Genomic DNA, 18058 nt, shown 5'->3' on the forward strand with positions numbered 1-18058 from the left:
GCACAGGCAGGCGTGCGGCTTCGGAGGTATCGGCGGCGAACGTTATACACACCGAGAATGGCGGCAGTGGTCTTCCCATGCGCGCCACATTCATGGGACAAAGCCATCCCCGGGCATTTGCAGGAGGAGGCGGCGAGAGCTTCTGTAATTCGTGGCCGTTGGGAGCTATAGGAAGTTTCACGCCCCCGGGCTCACCTCTCGCCCAGGCGGCTCAGTCCGGATGCATGATGATGATGATGATGGTCGGACGAGTCGAGACGGAAGGGGAAACAGGTTTTACACAACTTGCACTGCTATTTGAGCGTGCAGTTGCGCTTGTCTTTATATGCTGAGCGGGTATGGATTCATCCCTCCACACACACATAAAAAAAATATTCCACTTACGTAAAAGCATTATAGTAGGACAGTTTGTTGGGCTATTTGGTGCATTGCAGTATGAAAAATTGGCAGAGGCTTAGCTTGGTTAAGCCCGGTAGGTTGCGAAAGCAAATGGCAAACTATCTTTGTACACAGTGAGAAAGATCCACCGTGACTACCAGCCGCGCTCCGCCGACGGATCGAGCTGGGGGCCCTTTTTTATGCAGCTGGTATGACGTCACCTCGACTGTAGCGCCACTGGTGAGAGGAGCGCGAGGCTCACCGCCGTGACTACCGCCACCCTCCGCCGACGGATCGAGCTGGGGGCCCTTTTTTTTATGCAGCTCGTATGACGTCACCTCGACTGTAGCACCACTGGTGAGAGGAGCGCGAGACTCACCGCCGTGACTACCGCCGCCCTCCGCCGACGGATCGAGCTGGGGGCCCTTTTTTATGCAGCTGGTATGACGTCACCTCGACTGTAGCGCCACTGGTGAGAGGAGCGCGAGACTCACCGCCGTGACTACCGCCGCCCTCCGCCGACAGATCGAGCTGGGGGCCCTTTTTTTCGCAGCTGGTATGACGTCACTCCGCGAAAGGTCAACTGTAACTACCGCCGTGCCACGCTGAAGGCTCAAAACCTAGCAATGAAATAACACTAACCAAAAGAGGACACACACAGGAAACTGGGAAGGGTCTTTCCTTCGTCTTCCCAAATTGATGACACAATTATGAATTTGCCTATTGATTCATCCAATGCGCCTGAGTCTGCGCAGTTTTGTCGTTCTTAGACACACAGAAGTTATAATAATTAAATAATTTAATTCACAGAGCAATAATTGTTTTCCTAATTATTCGGCCAGTTTTTACATTTTTCCCAGTGTCCTGCGTGCATGTTTTTTTTTTTCAATTGAGCATTATCAATGTTCAAAAAGCTGAGCGAGCATTGGTGCCACGCCTCTTTCTGGGCTGTTTGCTTGTTCAGCTCCTCAAGTTCCAGTCAGCGTGCAGTCAAAACGGGCATAAAGACCATCTTTTAGGGCAGCAGGTTCTGGGGTTGCGTGAATAAGATCCAACGCAGTGCCCATGACTGTGACAGTGCGTGAAAACGGACGCGGATTACCCGAAACAAGCCCTTTGTTATGCTCAGCTGGAGCTGTGCTTGACTGCCAACACTACGCGTAACAATCCCCGCAGCATAGGAGTATTATTGTGGAACCAAGATTGCCCAAAAAAATATTGCCTTTCGAGAGAGCGACCAATAACTTTTATTTGCACCCGTCAAAAATGACGGGGAGAAGGCTTTAGCCTAAACCCCCATTCATTCCCCTAACTATCGCGAATCCCTTGGGACTCGGCGGCGGTCAAGGCGAGGCCGATGACTTTGCATTGCTCTTCTACTTCGTGGTTGAGTAAAAAGGTTTCCCAGTATTGTATATTTCTTAAATTTCTTGATTTTTTCGACATAAGCAGGTGGTTCAAAAACTCAAAAGAAAACACTCGACAGAGGTCTAGCTGGTTGGGAAAAGGAATTTAATTTAGGTTAGAAAATAACGTTAACCAAAAACTGAAAAAAACACGATGACTCGGTTCCTTCATCAGGTGTGACTGCGGGCGAGTTGCAACTTGCCTTTTTAAGCAGCAGGTTGCATTAAAAACAGGTGGTTGAGTGTTTATCTACCGCCGTATAAATACTAAAGACGATCAAGCTGCCCTCCAAAACGATCTGAAGCTCATCGAAAATTGGTGCTCTTTGTGGATGATGGAACTGAACATTAGGAAGTGCAGTTTTATGCAAATTTCTCGGAAACGCTCCAATTTAACTTATCCTTACTCTTTATTTTCTGAGGACCTATTGCAAGTTGAATCTTATCGTTACCTTGGCATCACAATCAATAGCAAATTAACTTGGGTTGATCATATTACAAAAATCACGGCCGACGCTTCACGTACACTTGGCTTTATTAGAAGATCACTTTCCTCTTCCCCCGCTAACATACGTAAACTGGCTTATGAAACTTTTGTCCGCAGTAGGCTGGAGTATGCATCCGCGATCTGGAGTCCTCATCAGTCCTACCTAATTAACATGCTTGAAGCCGTCCAGAACCGTGCAGCCCGCTTCATATCATCAACATACGACTTTCATTCCAGCGTAAGTTCCATTAAATCATCACTTGACCTCACTTCCTTAGCTCTCAGACGAAAAGTTGCGCGCATTTGCTTGTTCCATAAGTTATACTTCAATTTCCCATGTCTCCGTGGTTCCCTCATATCTCCTCCCTTTCGTACATCGCGCCGCCTTTTTAATTCAAATAGTGTCCAACGACTTCATGGCTCCACCAATGCTTTCAACAAGTCCTTCTTTCCGACCGCAATTGAAGAATGGAACCTTCTTCCGATTCACTAACAAATGTGCACGATGCGACAAGGTTTAAGGCGATGTTGTTAGATCACCTGGGTTGACATATCTTTTTTTTTTCTATTTGTGTTTATATGTAATTCTTTTTCCTGTATTGAGTTTTGCTGCCCTAACCTCTCGCCGACGTGTGTGGTGCTTGTGGCCTAAAGGCATTTTTTAACTGCACCGTTCTAACTATCGCGTTCCTTGCTTCTCTTTATGTTCCTATGTTGCATTGTTATATTTTTGTGACCTTTGTTCTTCCACATCAACCTTGTATACGCTCCCCCCTTATGTAATACCCCGACAGGGGCCTTTAAGGGACAATAAATGATGATGATGATGAGGATATCATGCTCATATTTGGCTTATCCAAATATGAGCATCTATAGATCCCGCTCGTGTCTGTCGCCCTTTGTCTGTCATCTTCTTTTACCAGATAGCCCGTCCTCTGATGTTTCACTGCAGTCGAGACAGGTAGTTTCTGTTTAATGGCAGCGCACCGACAAAAGCTGACCGGAACAGAAGGCGCAGACTTTTACCCAGCCCATAAAAGCCGAGCGGCCAACCTGGGCACACTTTGGCGCATTTTTAACAACCACTGTGTCAGCGCGTTAATCGTAGCAGCTGTGGGCGTCGAACCTTCAATGTGGAAAACTGTGATTGGACTCATGACCAAGGCAGCGTAAGAGCTCTAACATCTAACTTTTGTATTTTGTATTATACAATACGTATTTAACGTATATTAGATTCGTGTTATCCACGCAGTGCAGGAAACTCTGCAGCGAGTGGTACAGGTAGCTTCAATACAAAAGGTAACAGTTCGCACACAAGAACGAATTCTGTTATTATTTCTGCATTAAAGTTGATAATGTCTTGCGGTTATTATGAATTCAAAAGAAAAATACTTAGAAAAAAGAAAAAAAACACTCTCGCATAGCCGAGAGTAGTTGTAAGCATAAAATTCTTCGCAGTATTGGCACTTGTTGCAAGCCAAAGTCTCGTCTCGGCCAAACACAACCATCCGTCCGCAGCGTCGCTCGGGCTCCAGAGTTTATTGTTTAAATTGGGCTCCGCGCCGCGCTTAACAATGGCATCATTGCTCCGCACGAGAACGCGGGCGCGCAGATTGCGCAACACGCACGGAGCAACGTTGGCACGGAGCTCTCGGTTCGCGCACACGTCGCGAGGTCTTCGCGCGCGCCGCTCGGGCTGAAGGATAGAGCGTTGCAGGAATAGAGTTAATATGTTGCAGGCATGGAGGAGTTTTCCTACCTCCATGGTTGCAGGACAGACACTGCTGTTGGCGCATGCGCTGCTCCGGCTGCAGCGCAGCACGTAGGCACCAGAGGGCAGACGTAAAGGTTCGCCCATGGGTTCGCCATGGTTCGCCGAGGTTCGCCTCCGCGGCGCTGGCCATCAAGGCGCCCTATTCGCCTCCGGTTCGGCGTCGGGTTCTCCCTCCGTTCTGGAGCTAAGGTCACTCGCGGCGTGCTGACAACGGGAGCTAAAAGCGTTACATGCTTCGGTCATAATTGCAGCGTAACCTTTGGCAAAATGCTTGTGCCTTCCATATTACCTGTAGTCGTTCATACCAGTGCTAAAAACAGAGGTGGAGGTGCACTGAAAGCAGAGGACTATGAAATGTGGAAGCAGAAAAAAGCGGAGGCGAAAAATTCACAACCTGTATTTTCGTTGTCGAGAGCAGAGAGCAGTGCCTGAAATGCACTGCAAAGAAGGCGTAACGCATTCTAGCATGGCTCAGGCGGTGCCCGCAGTCAAGTCGTGGAGTCTCCATCATCAGCCACTTTTCTGTTCTTAGCTTTTCATAGCGAGCGACAGTGTGCTCGGATACCTTCGCTGCTTAGGTTACATGCAACATAAATTCCTTCGAAAGTCATTGGACAGCCGCCGTAGTAGCTCAGTTGGCAGAGCAAAACACACACGACATGCGAAGGTCTTGGGTTGGGATCCCATCAGCGGCATGTGGTTGTTTTTTCTTCTACTTCTACTCATTTATCTATCCCGTAAAAAATGGTTACACTACAAATTTCCCATAGATCAACCCCACAAATCAAACAGAAGCGTGCCCCTATGCTTTCCTCGGTTTCAGTGACTATTGTCCTTAATGTGTGTCGTGACGAGCACCTCATTTCCCCGCCCTTGTATGCTCCTCAAAGCATGCCGCAAGGGGCCTACCAGTTGCGAGAGGCTGCGGAGATGGCTGAGCTTTTGTGTATTCGTCCTTAAACAGTCCAAAACCTGCAGCATATGCTACACGTTGCTGACAAAAAAAAAAAAAAAACTGCATGCGGTTGCACGGGCAAACACTCACATCCCCCCCATTTTGCTGCTTTGTTCCTATACGCCTCTGTCTGCTGCTGTCTCTATGAGTCACTGTCCCTGTAGTTTTCTAATGGTACTCCGAGATTTTGTTGCAGTCGATAACCAAGTCACATTCTCAAATAGCCGAGGCTTTGTTTCCCAGTATCCTTGCCAAAACGCCAAACATTTTTTTTTTCAGATTGACAGCACTTCTACTAACCCTACAAAAAATCTTGACGCTTTCCTTGTTACACTGGATCTTTGCAGCATTTATCTGAGCTGGGCTTCATCGTATGAGAAAACAAGTTCAACGAATCTTTTCCTGCGCGTACGCTCTGGTGAACTTTCTTTGTCGCACTTAGTCTCGCGTCAAGTGCATTGTTAACCGGTTGATCTTCTAATGTGGAGGATCCCTTCCTGCACACCGTTTGTTACGTATGCATGGCAAGAATTTTGACGATGTTTGTTGTATCAACTTGTCATGCCACTGGTGAAACTTATGATTATTTTCGTGAAATAGTCCAAGCATCCCGCTAGGTGTCCGGTTCTCAATGGAATATTTTGCCAGTGTTGCCAAAAAAAAAAAAATAGCTTTACAGAGATATTGTCGGAGTAGCATTGCCTGTTCCTCAGAATCGGTCAGTGCACATTCGTCCACAGATTTGTTCAGACCGCTCGAACGACGAAACGGGGAGTGTACTGACGTCACTTACGAGTGGTGTAGGGCTCGAAACAAGACTGCATCGCACATGCACACTGCCATGGATCGTGTTTAGCTCCTGATGTATTTAAATACCTATATCGGGCCCGCCAGAGGGTGGCGACAGTCAAAAATGAACAAGAAAGCGCGCCGCTTGAGCGCTCTAGAAAGTTGTGGGGACGACCGTACTCTTTTGAACCAGAGCAAAATGTACTGACACGTGTAAAAGAAATGCTTGTATAGCCTGCTGTGAAAACTTCCTTCTTTAAACTGCATTTCAGGGTTTTCCCGATACAGACATGGATGGCGGGAAAGGAAATTTTTTTATCATACGGTGTCGTCTTTTGTGCAGAAAGAGGGAGACTGTTGAACATGTTTTTATAGATTGTTGGGATGGGGTTTTCTTGTGGGATGCTTTGCAGCAAACTTTGATGAAAGATTTCCCTTTAGATCCCCACGGAATTCGAGTTTTGGCAGCCGAGAATGGTGGTGTGCCGTATGATATGTTAATGCTATTGGGTTACATAGCATGTGAAAACGCCAAATAGCTGTTTGATATGCTGATTTTAGTGTCAGGAATATTCGTCAATATTTGGTGATTCTGTTCGTGAAATCTAGAGGTTTCGAGAACTCATCAATGTGTACCTGAGAGGATAAGTGTACTAGAAAAGGTGGCAAACATGAATAATTCATAGACCAGTTGCCTGAAAACCAGCTCACCTTTGCGATTCGTCCAGTGCGTATTTCGTTTTGTGAAATAAAGGCAATAAAAAAAATGCGGGGGCTGAAGCTTTTTTTACCTCTAAATACCAATGGAAGCAAAGTTTCGGAATACGGTCGAGTCCACTTATAATGAGCGCGGCGGTCGCGCGGATTGTGTCCGAAGTTCATAGTAAGTGGACTTCCCATTGTTTCTTGTAAAAAGTTCGTCATGCGCGTCTCCTTCTGCAAAGTACGCCGCTTTCCAAGCGTCGCCGCGGTGGCTCAGTGGCTATGGTGCTCGGCTGCTGACCCGAAAGATGCGAGTTCAACTCCGGCCGCGTCGGTCGCACTTCCTTGGAGGCGAAATGCTATAGATGACTATGTACTGTGCGACGTCAGTGCACGTTAAAGAACCCCAGGTGGTCGAAATTTCCGGAGCTCTTCACTACGGCGTTTCTCATAGCCTAGAGTCGCTTTGGGACGTTAAACCACGTAAAACCTAAAACCTAAAGCTTTCCAAGCGCTCCAGCGCGGTCGTGTGCTCCTCGCCAATACCCACGTACGTTGCCAACAAGCTTCTTTACGGGCGCAATGCAACTAATATCAAGGCAACTGCTAGCAGGTTGGCCTTCTCGCCATCGTCTACTTCAGATTCCTCGGTGTCGGGGTGTGCTCGTACTTCGCGTACTTCGCGCCCTCGTCATTTTGTCGTTCTGTAATGTCGATGTCATCATCCTCACCATACAAGTGCAACCAGGAGCGCATCAATAACGCCTGCCCACAAAGTCGCACACATATGAACAGGTGGGTTTGCGAAAGCAGCCCCTGTCGACTGGCCTCATGCAGTGGCGAAGCTAGCGCAGTGCATCTGGGCGCAGAACGTATCAACTGCACTGACTGCTGTATACGCGTTGCCTACACTGCAGCGGCGTAGAAAGTGGAGAACCGAATGGGGAGGAGACACATGTTATCTGATCGGCTGGGTCAGCAAGGCATACCATCTACGTGACTGGTGTTCGAACTTATACATCCTCTCCTATTGTTTGATCTCCGACCGAGCATAGTGGATTCGCTTTCAACGCTGCTCCTGTCTTGCACCCTCACTTTGGACACTTTGGACGTTTTACCCAGCCTGTACCCGACCATGTATGCCATGTAGCCCGGCCATCGGCGCGCGCTGGGCCCGCTTTTATCCATAGTTTCAATGCTGCCTTTTATTTATTTATTTTTGGAGCCGCCAAATTCTATCCGGTAGCTGTCACGGAGCTGGGAGACGCTCATCAGTGTTCGCGCTTGCGGGACGCGCAAGTATATTCGACCACTGGGACGAGTTTACGGCGCCTCCTCGTTCGCTGCAACCGAGTGGTGCGGCCGCAGTTCGTTGTATCTGAGGCGCATCGCCATTTTCCGAATACATATTTTGACGGTAACACCGTCCTAGTTTGTAATAAGCGAGCGTTCGTTATAACTGCGACCGCAGGTTCATGCCGGGAACTGGTGCTAAAAGCATTTCATGCTTAAAAGGGTAGATGGGGTGTTGCCGTAAAATTCGGCAGCCCTACCGGCCCTACTGGACAAGCATGCGCGCACCAAGCGCATGAGAAGCACATGACGCGCCCCTCCTGTGACCGTCACTTTTTTTTTTTTTTTTGCCTGAGCCTAAATATTTCAGTTGCTTGGTTCTGGACGCTTCTATTTATGCGTGCTGCAGCACTTATTCTGATTTTCTAACTAAAAACTCCGACAAAGTTTAGGCCAATTTTTTCCGAACATTAGTCGCATATGCGTCTTCCCTTGTTTTTCGCCAACACCACTATATTGCCTGTATAGGCCGCATCGTCATCGTCAGTACTGCAAAACATGGCGTCTTCCATGTGCGCGTTCGCGTGAAGTGCCCACCTGAAGCTTATTTTTCGTACGGGCGTGTGCTGTTCTGATGCACCTAGCTTTTTGGTCCTAATAATGGCAGCATCAACATCACCTGCACTGTTTCTAGGAAAATGCGTCACGTCGGCGATGAAGAAAACTGTCCGGGTGGTTGTTACTCGATTCACGCTAGACCAGTTTCTGATGGCGGTAAGCATGGGTCGCGCTGAGGTCGTTTTCGGATTTTGTTGTGTTGATGTACTTTGATGCTCTCGTTTTACAGCATTATAAGGAGAGGACGGAGTACGAAGCACTGGATGCCAATGAGGAGTGCGAACCTGGTGACTGGGTCCTTGTCAAAGTGAGAAGCTTGATCCGGCGTGTGTCCGGTTTTATGTGCGTTAGGTGGAAGACGCCGGACATTCCATTTGTGCCCTGCGGTATTGTACTTGCATACGGAAGGTCACATTCGATGCAGTTTTTGAAGCTTCCACCATGCTGTTGTAACCGAATACGTATGATGCTGCATTGCCAGCCTTTAAGGAGTTTAGGCTTGAAAATTAGTTCTGTAGTCGTACTTTCCGAAAAACAAATTTTAAAACGTCTAGTCATCAGCTGTGGCACATGGTTGCATTGCTGAATGCTGTCTTGTGCTAACGATAGAAGTTAATGCGGAGTCCTCAGGGGAGCAATAATTGTTCCGCAAGACGTTAAACGCCCCTACGTTACTACCTGCCTTTTTCACGCAGAAGCTGGCAGATATTTGTCTTTCAGTTCGTTGCAGTCTCTAACGTCTTGCCAATGCTGCCTGTCCACTTTTTTGTGAAGAAAGCAAACAAATTTAAAAATGCTGTGGTTAGCCCAATTCAGTACTGGTAAACTTGTGAAAGCCGTCGAAAGAGCTCCTTATGAAGGAAGCCAGCAGCCACTGAAACCAAGGAGCACAGGGGAGCATTTTTTTTATTAATTTATGTGATCAGCGAGAAATAGATGGTGTAATTATTGTCGTTCAGTGATAAAATAATTACACCATTAATTTCTCACTCATAATCACCAAAATTTAAAAAAAGACACTCCCTTATGCTTCTTTCTTTTGGTGACTGTTGGCTTGCTTCATATGCATGTTGTAACGAGCCATTCATTTCCCTTCCATGCCTTCTCAGTAGCTTAACCAGGGCTTTGGGTCTGGCATTCTTGATGCCGCATGTAGCATGAGAGGGTTCTCACACACTTTCTGCTCTCGCCGTTAGATCACGTTTACGTTTCATGTGGCACTCATGGTAATACAGGACATGCTGTGTCCGCCGCTATGGATGAGGGTGGTGCTGGTGAACATTCTCAAGGTTAGGTTACACGCAGCGTAAATACTCCCTGTAGTTGAAGATTGAACAGCTGCTATAGCTTAGTTGGTAGAGCTCTGGACGCAAAATTTTGAGGTTGTCAGTTTAGATCCCAGCGACGGCAAGTGGATGTCGTTTCTTCTACTTTCTAATCAGTTGTCTTTCAGGGATAAAATAATTACACCTTCACTTTCTCACTGGTCAACACCCCAAATAAAAAAAAAGAAACATTCCTCTATGCTTCTTTTCTTTGGTGACTGTTGGCTTGCTTCATATGTATGTCGTAACAAGCCCCTCATTTCCCTTCCCTTGTCTACTAAGTAGCTAAAGTAACATGTGCACAGGAGTTTCTGTAAAGCCCTTCAAAAGTCCAGCTGTTTAGACCTTAACCAGCAAACGGTCTCCCACTTCTGTGCTTTTCTTGTACAAATTTCTATTTGTTTCTCGAAGACTTCCGTTTAACTGCACAAGTTGAATTTGGGAGTTACACATTTGCTCATGCTGGCACTGTAAGTACTGTGCATTGTCTTTAATTATATCAGCTCCTGCAATACACCATGGGCACCATGCTTCAAAATCTGGCATGCTGTTTGGCTCAAGGTTCTGGGGTCTGGAGGTTGTTGCATCACTGGGTGCATTTGTTTTTCAGTCCCGGACTGTCCGGGACTACTTGCGGACTCGAGTCCGGTATTTGTTTTTCTCGGGCAACCCGAAAGCTCCGCCCACCTGCCTGCATCGCCATAGCAACGCGTTCGTTTTTAGCCTATGGCAGTCCGCGGCCTGCTTGGGGCTGCTGAGAAGGCAGCAGACGATAGCTGCGCGCGGCGCTGGCAGCCATATTAAGTTAGACTCCGTGTGCATTTTGAGTGCTTTTCGTGTTCCTGGAGGTCAATATCATGCGTTAAACCTTCACATGAGCTCCGTAGCTCCTCTCTGAGCCATCGCAAGACTTTTTGTTCTTGCATCTTCGTTTATTTTCTTGAAATCCACCGCACACGGACGCGCGTTCGGAGCTGCGAGCGCGTATTGTTTGCTCGTGTCGTCAAGAGGTTCTTGTTCGCTTGTTTTGCCACATGCTGTCTGTACGCTTACCTGAAAGCATCGCAGGTGAACCACTCGTATACTGGAGCAGCTATAGAGCTTGTTGTCAACATTTTTGCGGAGGCTTTCGTCTATCCGCCTTTCCGCAACGAGTTGGGCTACTTTGTGCGAACTTCACCGCAAGCAGTAGCGGCGAGCATACCTCCGAAGCTGAGTTCTATAATGCACCTACGCTAAGCTGACAGTACAGTCTTCAAATCGACTCTGTATCATGATCGAGCGCACGGCGTTGCTTCGGCGTCGTGGTGGCCGTGGCTTGCGTCGTCTGCTAGCAGATGACAGCGTCCTTGTACGGTAACCGAGGGGGAGCCCGGCTCTGGCGCCGAGTTCGAAAGCAGCCAATGGCAAGTAGGTCATGTGACCATGAGGCTGTTTCCTGTCAGAGCGGAAGCCGAGACCTGTCAGCAAGTAGTCCGGGACTGGAAAAACAAATGCGGCCACTTACAACAGCAAGATGAGCTGCTTGTAACAGTATCACCAGTTGCAAATACCAGAGGTACTTCTCTCCTCTGGCCTCCAGAAATTGACCACAGCAGGTGCCGAAATTTTGCTGCAAGAGCAGAGTACCAGATATTATTGACGATATAATTAAAATATCCGGGTATGATATTTAGCAGATTCATACTTATTGGCTTCCTAGGTTTTTAAAAAGCTCTGCTGAAACTTCCATCGGGGCATGCAAAAGCCGTGCCTTCATGCTACCGTTGTTTAATCTTGCATTCGTGCAGTTGTGAAGTGCTGTGCATCAAAGGAAATGTCTGCTGCTGGTTATCTGCAGACATGAAAAGTTGGTAAAATCCTCAAGAGTGGTTTCATTGACCCTCCACATGCTAGTTCCCGCAGTGGCAGGAAATAGGCTGTGATGCTGTACTTATATTAGAATATGATATAACATGAAAAAAATTGTGCAGAAATTTGGAGTTGATGTTGCATTTTCCACTCCTTCAAAGTTGGCTTGCTTGTATGCACAAGTACAGAGAGATTTATGTCATCAAGCTGTAGTCTCTTGCACTGCCAAGTTACCTCCAAAACAGCCATGTGCCTGTGCCTTACATGTTCGTGGCTGCCCATGAACTGTTGTTTTCCTGCAGTAAAGTTCACGTGGAGTAGACGGGGCGTTGTATAAACATAAATTTGGGGAGCATTCTAGTCCTCCATCATCCAGTGCATATTCGCATGTCGTGTACTACAGGAACTGTAAAAGCGAGTGCTGACTGCTTTTCGTAAAAACTAGCATTTTGTATTGCCATAAAGGCAAATTTACTTGAGAATTGGTGGAAATATATACGAGCTACAGAAGCAAAGATTGCGTGAGCCAGCCATCCGTGTCGGTTGTTGATAGCGGGGTGCGGTTTCTGAATGCCACATAACTATGACAGCAGCATTATAGTAGGTATTGAATGTGTTTGTCACATGTTTTTTTTTCCTTAGGTTCGCGTGTATAATTTTTATGATCTTTCATTATAAAATTTAGCTGCAAGTCTGCGCACGTCCCGTCTTCTTCCTTCTCTTTGGGCCATGTCTGTTAATGCAGTAGCTCTGACAATGCATGTTCACCAACTAGCATGGCTAGCAATTCTACTGCGTAATTTAAAAGCAGTGAGCACACTTTGCACATTACAACAAATAACAAGTGCCATCCTTGTGCAGTTGTGTGACTTGCGAGATGAAACATGCAGGTGTGTCTCGCTTAATACATGCAGAGCAGCCCAAGTAGTGCATCATCTGCTGTCTTACTGCTGGCAGCATTAACAACAAATCTTAACACACACCCATAACAGTTTTCGCATCATTGATAAAAATAAAACAAACACAACCCACTGTATATTGCCAAGGTATTGCCTGCTGCAAGACGTGGCTGCATGCCTGGTGGATGGATGCAGTGTGTAGTTCACCCAGCCTTTCGAAAAATTCACACATATCACTTGCCGCCCTGACTTGCGAACTACTAGCCTTCAGTACTTCTGTGACTGAACCATCATTCTGCCTTTCATTGTTTTCTGACTTTGCAGGAACTTCCACAACGTCTCAGTCTGAAGATTGCTCACAAAGTGGAAAAGATCGTCTTCAAGAATGGCAACATCATTGACCCTATAACAGGCCAGAAGTGCATTTTCACAGATTTTGTGAAAGACATTGACCGTCAGAGTGAAGTCTTTGGATTGACCCCACCTTATAAGGCATTTCCCGCTGCTCCCGAGGTGAAAAAAATATCGGAAAAGTAGCAGATGGCACTAGAACATAATTCATAAACATTTTAGATGCATCAAATAAAGCTTGCTTGTTACCTCATTTTGTTCTCACGTTTGCTGTGTCACATCTTTAAAAGTTACCTTTGCTTGCATTATCTCATGATACTTTGAGCCACTTCTTCGTCGGGTCAAGTCCTGCAGTCAGCTTGTCTTACTATGTCTAGAATTAGTTGTTAACGAGAGATCAATTAGATGTCGGAACCTTTTGACAGGCTAGTTGGTGCTTATTTATGTGTAGAAACAGTGCAAGCAAGTAGTGGGCAGTGGCACGTCTCTACTCTGTTGTGTTCTTGGCCGCATTTGTTTTTCCAGTCCCGGACTACTTGCTGACAGGTCTCGGCTTCCGCTCGGACAGGAAACAGCGTCATGGTCACTTGACCTACTTGCCATAGGCTGCTTGCGAACTCAACGCCAGAACCGGGCTCCCCCTCAGTTACCGTACCAGGACGCTGTCATCTGCTAGCAGACGACGCAAGCCACGGCCACCACGACGCCGAAGCAACGCCGTGCGCTCGATCATGATACTGAGTCGATTTGAAGACCGTACTGTCAGCTTAGTGTAGGTGCATTACAGAACTCGGCTTCGGAGGTATGCTCGCCGCTACTGCTTGCGGCGAAGTTCGCACAAAGTAGTCCAACTCGTTGCGGATAGGCAGATAGATGAAAGCCTTCGCAAAATGTTGACAACAAGCGCTATAGCTGCTCCAGTATACGAGTGGTTCACCTGCGATGCTTTCAGGTAAGCGCGCAGACAGCATGTCGCGAAACAAGCGAACAAGAACCTCTTGATGCCACGAACAAACAATACGCGCTCGCAGCTCCGAACGTGCGTCCGTGTGCGGTGGATTTCAAGAAAATAAACGAAGATGCGAGAACAAAAAGTCTTACGATGGCTCAGAGAGCAGCTACGGAGCTCATGTGAAGGTTTAACGCACGATATCGTCCTCCAGGAACACGAAAAGTACGCAAAATGCACACGGAGTCTAACTCAATATGGCTGCCAGCGCGGCACGCAGCTGTCGTCTGCTGCCTTGCCCGCAGCCCCAAGTAGCCCGCGGACAGCCATAGGCGAAAAAAGAACGCGTTGCTATGGCGATGCAAGCAGGTGGGCGGAGCTTTCGTGCTGCCCGAGAAAAACATATACCGGACTAGAGTCCGCAAGTAGTCCCAGACTGTCCGGGACTGAAAAAAACTTGAAAAACTTGTTTTGTTCCTATCCATCCATCATTTTCTGGATTCTCATTCACTGAGTCTAGAAAAGGGCTAAAAAGCTTGCTGAAAAATTCAGTGCGTGCATTCCTAGTAGCAGTATTTGACAAATTTATCTTGAGCTTCAATAGCATGGAAGTTAGTGTACTGCTTAGAAGACTTTCCTTTTCCCATGAAAACAAAGAACGACAAGTACCTGCATGAAGGATGAACTCATGTAGCTTACGTATTAAATTGATGCATTCATGCCTATCTGAGCCCTTTTTATGTGTTTAACATTGGATCTTCGTGCAGCATTAATAAATGCATTGAAAGGAAGCTTAAAGTATGAAGTTCAGCAGAACATTTTCAAAGTTTCCATTGAGGTTTTACATTAAGATAAACATTGCAAGCATACAGAAAGGCCGTGCCAATTCTAAAAAGAACCTCTGTACATAGCCTCGTACTGGTCTGTGTAACAGTCCAGCTTGTTATTGTGCATATGAGCAGAAAGTAGTCGGCACAAACTACAGCTTACTCTCGATAGCTCGCACTCGAAGGAGACCAAAAATTTGATTTAGAAAATTGGCTGTGGTTTGACCAATGGCCATCCAGAGTAGAATTGCGGAAGCAGCGGCGAGGCAAATCACAGCGGCGGCATCTCAGAGGGCACTTTGACTGTCTAAAGTATGTAGAGGTGAAAGCGTTTTCCGCACCACTTTGACTCCCTCTGTGGCACTGATGACGTCACACATAATTAAGTACTAATTACTAAGTACTGACAAATTACTAATCAATGGCTGATTACTGATTGATGACTAAATACTAATTAACTGCTAATTAATGATGTTTAAGCTTCACCTTTAGGAGTGCAACGTGACAGCATGTTGTAGCGCTGCCAGAGAGCCCACGGAACGCCACCACCCATTCAGCACGATGCCTTGCCCTTTGAACGCAACACTTTTTGAGGAAAGGAAATGGCGCAGTAATTCTCTGTCATCTCGGTGGACACCTGAACCACACCGTACAGGAAGGGAGGAAGTCTGAGTGAAAGAAGAATGAGAAAGAGGGGCCGTAATGAAGAAAATGAAAATTGTATTTGAGGAAAGGAAATTAGGCAGTAACTGTCTCACACTCTCTCCTTGCGCATGCGCAGTTGGGGCTGTCCGGGGCTCCGCGAAATCACTCACACCTAGCATAGTGTTGCTTCTGCAACAATATACAGAGGTAAAATTAAGCGGATTTTTTTAATACACTTGATGCTTATGGGAGCAAAGCATCACTGTGAATAAACTAAAGTTTGAATTAGCAAGAGCCTGCTGTAGCTGCCTGCATAGTTGCCAAAGGACATCCATGCGGCTGCAGTGTGCAGTTATTTTTAACTGGCCCTAGTGATATAGATCCTACAACTGCAATGCCACGACTTCACATATCAGGGCAGCAGATTTTCAACGCATGATCTATGTTCTCGAGCTCGAAAACTACGCAAGGAGAATAGCATAACAGAGCAGTTGTTGTTGGAGTACTGGCTACACAGCCACTTTTTTCTTAGGTGCATAGTCTCATCTTAAAGGAGTGTAGGCATCTAATTTTGGTGGCATGTTTTATTCTCTACAATGATGCGGAAGACACTGCTATGCATGAATCACCATGTGGTATTTGCCTACGACTGCTGTTTCGGTTTCAACAGCCAAACGATAGCTGTGACATCAAAGTGAGATTATATGTCAGGTGAGGCATGGAAAAATGTTGATATAATCGCTGCTTACATCATTTTAGTTCACTACACTGCTGAAGTCAGCCTTCCTGAAGAGCTGGAATGACGATGTTGAAGCAGCGATTATATTGCAGTTTTTTCATGCCTCATGTGACCTCTAACCACACTTTGACATCACAGTTGTCGGTGGGCTGTTGAAACCGAAACAGCGCGAAAAAGAAATTTGATTATAAATTATTTGCCGGTTGTAAAAGAATGCCACACGGTGATTTATGTATAATAATGCCTTATGCATCATTACAAACAAGAAATGCACTCAAAAGTTAAGAAGTGTTTATACTTTAAGGACAATTTAGATGTCATGTTTCTCTACTTCAGTGAACAATATAGTAAATTTGCCATGCCATTGTACACATTTAGTGTCAGTTATATATTATGGCTAACTCAAGAGTTTTACTGTTTGTTCTGCTCTAGAGTGTTACCCTGGATGTGCTGGATGTGACACTTTGTTAACTTGGGACAGTTTCAGTCCACTGATTACTGTGCCATAGCCTACTGAAGCAAGGGCTAAGCATAGTTACATATAATCCTAAATTCTGTTGCAGAATCTACCACAAACTGAGCTCTGATGGAAACATAAGCAACAAAACTTAAGACTGGGCAAGGAGTAGCTGTAGTGTAACTCATCACACAGTGTGCAGAGCCACATATGGGTGGTTACCTCTTTCTCTCCTCCAGTTGACAGAAACATGTTTGTTGTAGTTCCTACTTGTTAGTTAACACCCTGTCAGGGCCAGTGCATACATCATTATATCTATGAAAGTGGAACGAAAGACAGCTGCTGCCACACTTCAGCTGGTAAAAGCACTGCGCTCATGTGCAGGTCGTTGGTTGCTTTGATTTATGGGGTTTAACGTCCCGAAGCGGCTCAGGCTATGAGGAACGCTGTAGGGGAGGGCTCCGGGTAATTTCGACCACCTGGTGTTCTTTAACATGCACTGGCATCGCACAGTATCCACGTCTCTAGCATTTCACCTCCATTGAAATGAGACCGCCGTGGCCGGGATTGAACCTGCATTTTTTAAGCCAGCAGCCGAGCACCACAACCCCTGAGCCACCGTGGTGGCTTGGAGGCCATTGGTTCAGTCCAGCGGCATGGTCAGTTCTACTTACTTCAAGTTCATCAGCAATCTGAGAAACTGGTTATTTTTCCACTAGACAACTGCCCGGTCCTTTCTTGGCTCCTTTGGTTTATGTACTTAAAGGGATACTAGAGCGACTTGAGTACGACTGTGCATTATGTGAGAGATGTTAAATAAGTTTTGTCTTTTGGGTTGCGCCGTTTTAAAAAGTGATGAACTTGAAAGATGCTATATTCAAATGAAAGTTTGGAATGTCCTTTATCCCAGGAGCACGTCACTTTTTGATACATGGCCATGTCAAACATGACTTGCAGCACACATGTATGGTAGCACCTTCTTTTACAAAGCAGTGGAAGCATGGCGGTGGTTAAAACTCATTTAGTTGCCAGCTGGAAGAGTAGGACGTTCAGCAGTTTGTATCAAAACACTTGCTATTGCTGTAAAAAGTGCAAACTGCAAACTACTGTTACTGCTAGTCCATTGCAGGTCATACTGAGCACAAATTAGTTGGAGATTATTTCTCACCAGTGCACTAGTCTCTGCGTACCCTTTGGATGTTCCTTGCAGCCAGAGGTTTCATCAGGGGAGGATTTATCAGTTCCTCTTAAGAGCGAGCAGTCCCATTTGAATCTTCTTTGGTATATTTTTGTCCAAAAAAAATGGGGCTCAGCATGGTTTTCACATGCAAAATTTTTTGCTTGGGGGGTGACTACTTCTATCTCTTGAAGGGGGAAGGAGGATGCAACTGTTTTCACCTCTACCTATAAATGTGCCCCCGGCTTTGATGGCATGAGGCTCAGGCTGTGAGATGAGCGAGCATAAACGGAATGGAACTGCTGCAGCTCTTCCAGCGCGGTGATAGTCTCCTGACTTGTGTGCAGCGCGAGCGTTGCAGTGTTGAATGAATAGTGGAGGACCTGTATTGCCGCTGTCAGCATCATTTAACGTAGTTACTGCCAAAAGGAAAAAA

General features: G+C 46.3%; 1 protein-coding gene across 1 annotated transcript; it reads left to right on the forward strand.

Annotated features, from left to right (window-relative positions):
- The first annotated feature begins 8350 nt into the window (after nucleotides 1-8350).
- Nucleotides 8351-13081, forward strand: mRpS17 (mitochondrial ribosomal protein S17). Its single transcript, XM_089579323.1, has 3 exons — nucleotides 8351-8558; nucleotides 8632-8709; nucleotides 12802-13081. Exons 1-3 carry the CDS (start codon nucleotides 8445-8447, stop codon nucleotides 13012-13014), a joined length of 405 nt encoding a protein of 134 aa, XP_089435449.1. The 5' UTR covers nucleotides 8351-8444; the 3' UTR covers nucleotides 13015-13081.
- Nucleotides 13082-18058: the final 4977 nt, after the last annotated feature.

This window comes from Amblyomma mixtum, chromosome 3 (genome assembly GCF_055824585.1).
Source record: "Amblyomma mixtum isolate Tamu chromosome 3, ASM5582458v1, whole genome shotgun sequence".
NCBI lineage: Eukaryota > Metazoa > Arthropoda > Arachnida > Ixodida > Ixodidae > Amblyomma > Amblyomma mixtum.